We start from the raw sequence: 4,890 nt of genomic DNA on the forward strand, positions 1-4,890 counted from the left end.
TGTTGGTCGGTCCATAACCAGACTAAACAATTTCAGAATGGATTCGGAGGAGATGAAATAAGGCGGGTATTATTTCCTACCATCATTAGAATGATCCTAGTGCTGATATTTCCCTGACTTTTCCTCAAGCACAATTGACAGGTTACAGTTTTCCCCTATCCTGTGAAATATCTCAGCATCTACTTGATAGATTGGCGCAAAATTTGATACAGATATCCATGTTGCCCAGATGAGGAATCTTACTGACTTTGCTGCTCCCCTTACTTTTCATCTAGCGCCCTCATCAGGTGAATTTTTCATTTTGTGCAATACTTGTTTTATGCCCAAATACCTGCAAAACCAGTGATATTTCCCATCAGCCTCAGCTGGACTTTGTGTTTAGTACTAATTAGAAAATGTTAGTTAGGTAATATACTAAACTGAGATGGTAAACATGGTAAACATTATATCTGCTAACCATTAGCATGGTAGAATTGTCAGTGTGAGTATGTTAGTATGCTAATAAAGCCTCAAAGAGCTGCTAGTATGGCTGTAGACTCTTAGGGCCCTGTCTTAATCATGCAAATGCAATGACAAACACAAAGTGGTAGTTCTTGAAATACAGGCTGTGTGCGCCTCTCCACTTGCTATTTTAGTTAGTGTAACTGCAGCAGTGCAAAGTGCAGAAGGGTTGACGGACAGTATAGATGAGAGGATGTGAGGATTAATGAATACTCTCTCAGCCATTCCAGCACTGTCTCATTGCTCTGAAACAGCTGAGCTAATCCCAGTGAAGCATGATGCCAACAGTTCAACAAATGGAAAGGCACTTCTTCACGCAGAGAGTGTGGGTGTTTTAATTAGTACAATGATGATAGAAACAAATAATAAAAAATTTGGGCTCCAGTAATCCGATGTCTGCTGCATAAACAGCAGCAAACTTGGTAATAACCAACAACTCTGACGTATGTAGAGGTTTGTGTGGTCATTCTTCATCAGCTTGGTGTCATTTGCATGTGGACGTTGTATGTAATGTCACTGTGCTCTGAAGCGGCACTTCTTCGAGCAAAGACTTGTGTCCTGCTGCCTTTAGATGCGGCAGGGATTTAATTAACTGTGTTGCTGGCTGCTACAAAAAGGCTGATGCTGAACTTCATTGGTGGAAATGTCAGCAACTAATTTGCATAATTTTTTTTGAAGGAGTAGATGAAGGTGCTCAGGGGCATTTGGCAATTCCAGCATTAAACACAGAAGGCTTTAAAATTGAGACTGAATTTGATTTTTTTGTTTAGCGACATATTATATATCCTCACAATTACCATCATTTATTTACCATTTATTTATTTTGTTAATGAATGTTTTAAAGTCTGAATGAAGTTTCGACATGAATGCATGAATGAGTAGGAAGAGGTTGAATATGAGTGGGTTTGAACATTTCTCTCATTCACTCCCATTATAACTAATTTTAAAACAAAGCTGAATATTTTCAAAAGTATGAAAATGATTCAAAAGTTGAATACAACCAAAAATGTAGGACAGTGTCTGAATATTTTGACGTTTGAATGGAGTTTCTACCTGAAAATATCAATGACTAGAAGTAAAAGTGCACGAAAAGTTGTGAAAAATTGGCAATACTGAACATTCCGTCCATTGAGTTCCATTTGAAAAATTGCAGACAAAATGATGAATATTTCGTTAAGTATTAAATGCATGAAAAAAATGAATACATCCCTTAATGTCCTACTTGAGCTGAATATTTTAAAGTTTAAATAGAATTTCTATGTTGAAGCGTGTAGAAGGAGCTACGAATCAAAAACCAGTTGAATACGAGTGGAATAATAATAATAATAATAATAATAATAATATTAAAACCAGTTTAATGTCACCTGTTTCTTCAAGTGTACTGCTGTGAAACTGCAGAATAAAAAATGGCCGGAATTTTTTGTTGGAAAAACCAAGGAATTTAAGCCTCCTCCTTTTTGGAAGTACTGTTCACAACTGCTTGACTGGATATTTGATGATGTGGATTATTGTGTCGATTATGGTGTATATTACAATATAATTCCTTTTTGAGAGAGTAAAACACTTAAAAGTGAATTATAATATGATATGGAATTATCTGTATTAATGTATAAATTTGCCTTAAATTTGGTCAAATCTTCATCTAAGTTACAATAATGAACAAGCACAATCTATTTGAACTAATGACACAGAAATCACTGTATTGTTCTTGTCCATATTGAAAATATCATTCAAAAATTCACAGTGTAGGTTGTAAAAAGTGTGTGTACCCTGAGACTAATAACGTCAACAAAAGCTAACTAGAGTCAGGAGTTAGCAAACCTGGAGGCCAAACAATGAAACCAGACGGGAAGTGTAAATTAGAGCTACTTTGACTTATGAAGAACACTTAAACATTTTGGAGTTTGTAATTCACAAGAAGCATCGCCTAACATAAAAGATCTCAGAAGACTTAACATCAACAGCTATTGATTTGCATAAAGCTGGAAAGTATTACAGAGGTAGAGCTTGGCGCCAAACTAGAAGTGGGTGCCAAACTGATGATGACTCCAAATACACAGTGCAGAACGATAAGTGAGGTAAAAAAGACGCCCAAAGTAACAGCTAAAGGCTTAAATGACTCATTGGAGCTGGTTAACATCTCTGTTCATGAGTCTACCATACGCAGATCATGGAGCATTGAGCATGATGTCCATGTCACAAAACCATGGAGGAAGCTGCTGCTCTTTGGGGAGAAAAAGAAAAAAAAAAAAACGAAAAAAAAAAACCACTGTTGTTTGTCAAAGAGCAAGTTGAAACACCACAACGCGTTGTGGACTGATTAAACTAAAGTTAAATTAGTAGGGGAGAACAAACAGCACTATATATGGCGTAAAAAAGGCACTGCATACCAACATGAAAACATTATCCTAGCGGTGAAGTACAGTGGAGGGAGCTGATGATTTGGGGCTGCTTTGCTGCCTCTAGGCCTGGACAGCTCACCATCATCATCAGAGGAAAGTGAATTCCCAAATTTATCATGGTGTCTTACAGGATAATGTCAGGTTGGCTGTCCGCCACCTGAAGCTCAGTAGAAACTGGGTGATGCAGCAGGACAATGACCGTAAACATTGGAAATAAATCTACTACAGAATGACAAAGAAAATTAAACAAAGAAAATCCTCCTTCTGGAGTTGCCCAGTCAGAGCCTAACCGTAGCCTAACAGAAATACTGTGGAATAAGCTCAGAGAGCCGTTCATACCAGGCATCCTAAGATTATACGAATACAAATAAACAACCCCAAGACACAGCCATCTCCATCATAAAAACTGTAAAAAGCCACTGTCCACTACCTGCTCAGCAGCAAACAGCAGATAGACACAGTTGGAGACCAGATGGTGAACATATTAAGAACTGCAAGGAGCTACACAATTTAGTGCTGATTCTCAGTGTGTTTCACAAGGTAATCAGATTAAATGTTCATATCACAAAGACTGTTTACAAGAAATTTTTAAACTGTTTGAGAAATTCATGCAGTTTGGCCTAACCTGGTTAGGTGGCAGGTGTGATTTATTCAGCTGGTACTCCAGCAGGTGGCTAATTCTTGATATGTATGCTGCTGTGAGATGAGCCCTCCTGGCGTACTCGTGTATGAAGAGCAGCAGGGATCGCTGCTCTAGGAGTCTCCACAGAGTTCTGTAGTGTCCCTGCAGGAAGGAGGAGGAGGGCTGGAGGAGAACACCACCCTCTACTGGGAGGCCTTTAAAACAGACCTGACAGGGGAGGAAGAGAGAGGGGGTGACATCACGACCATGCAAAAATCAGAGAATGTTTTACCAGTGGTCAGGACACTGCTCACATTATGACTCTGCTTCTTCCCCCAATTACCTTTGCCAAGAATTTTATGTTTTCACCTGTGTCTGTTTTTTGGTTGGATTTTTTATTTTACATCAGGGTCTCGCAAAAACTACTAAACCTATTTGCACTAAGCTTGTTTGAGGAAAGGGGCCGGGCAAGAACCCATTACATTTCGGTGCAGATCCAGTTAAAGGGTCGGATCCAGGAATTTTTTATCACTAGTTTGACCTTGGTGTAGGTATGCAATCTACTGAATGCCATTCCAGTTGTTTTTCAAAGGTTTAATTATTAACAGTTCTTCCTGGTAAAGCAATTACATATAGAACTGTGCTTTTTCCTGTTTTCCACTTCTCTTATCTTCTCATTTTTCTCGGTTATAAAATCTGCTCTCCCAACAACTCCCCTTACTGAAAAACCTATATCCTCTCTAAAGTACAGACAGGCTCACACACACCCACAAATGCAACCTCACAGGATAGTCTGCACTCCTCCATCTCCAACCCACGTCAATAGAGCATTTCTTGTCACTCCAGTTTTAAGCTATACAATACTTAGGCCTAACATTGTTCACTCTAGTCTTTATATGTATTTTCTGTTACAGTATGTCTGCTATCTCTAATCACCCACAGTGTTATGTTCCAACTTACTTACTAACTTATTTATGTCATGTCATTCTATAAGCTTTAATCAAACAGAGGACAATAGAAATACTACAGAAAATGCAAAAACTGGTATTCACTTATAGAAAAATCACTGCAATATGTAGCTTAAGCCTTAAATACACAACGGTTCCAGAAAAAAAAAAAATCATCTGTTTCATCAAAACAACTGCAGGACATCTAGAGAACAGTAATCACTGTAAAGTGAGTACTAAAGGCTCTAATTACTTATGTGAAGTGATCACATCCATCAGAAGTAGTGCCTCCTCATCACAATGAAACCCTCCTTTTTTACAGTTTCTTATACTCATATTGTTTTCCTTACACCTGTTGAAAGTCAGTTTCCCTGCAATCCCTCAAACTCACCTGGGAAGACCCCAACTGTGCACCGCC

General features: G+C 38.4%; 1 protein-coding gene across 3 annotated transcripts in view; it reads right to left on the reverse strand.

Moving 5' to 3' along the window:
* Nucleotides 1–2,849: 2,849 nt before the first annotated feature.
* Nucleotides 2,850–4,890, reverse strand: part of LOC120785482 — a 7,711-nt gene continuing 5,670 nt past the window's right edge. For all 3 annotated transcript variants that reach the window (XM_040120238.1, XM_040120239.1, XM_040120240.1), the window contains exons 5-6: nucleotides 4,864–4,890; nucleotides 2,850–3,753 (exon numbers count right to left, since the gene is read on the reverse strand). The exon at nucleotides 4,864–4,890 is cut by the window's right edge and continues 227 nt beyond it. In XM_040120238.1, the coding sequence (XP_039976172.1) occupies nucleotides 3,466–3,753; nucleotides 4,864–4,890 (315 nt within the window). In that variant the 3' untranslated portion in view covers nucleotides 2,850–3,465. The remainder of the gene's footprint in view (nucleotides 3,754–4,863) is intronic.

Source organism: Xiphias gladius, chromosome 23, assembly GCF_016859285.1.
Source record: "Xiphias gladius isolate SHS-SW01 ecotype Sanya breed wild chromosome 23, ASM1685928v1, whole genome shotgun sequence".
In the NCBI taxonomy this organism is placed as follows: Eukaryota; Metazoa; Chordata; class Actinopteri; order Istiophoriformes; family Xiphiidae; genus Xiphias; species Xiphias gladius.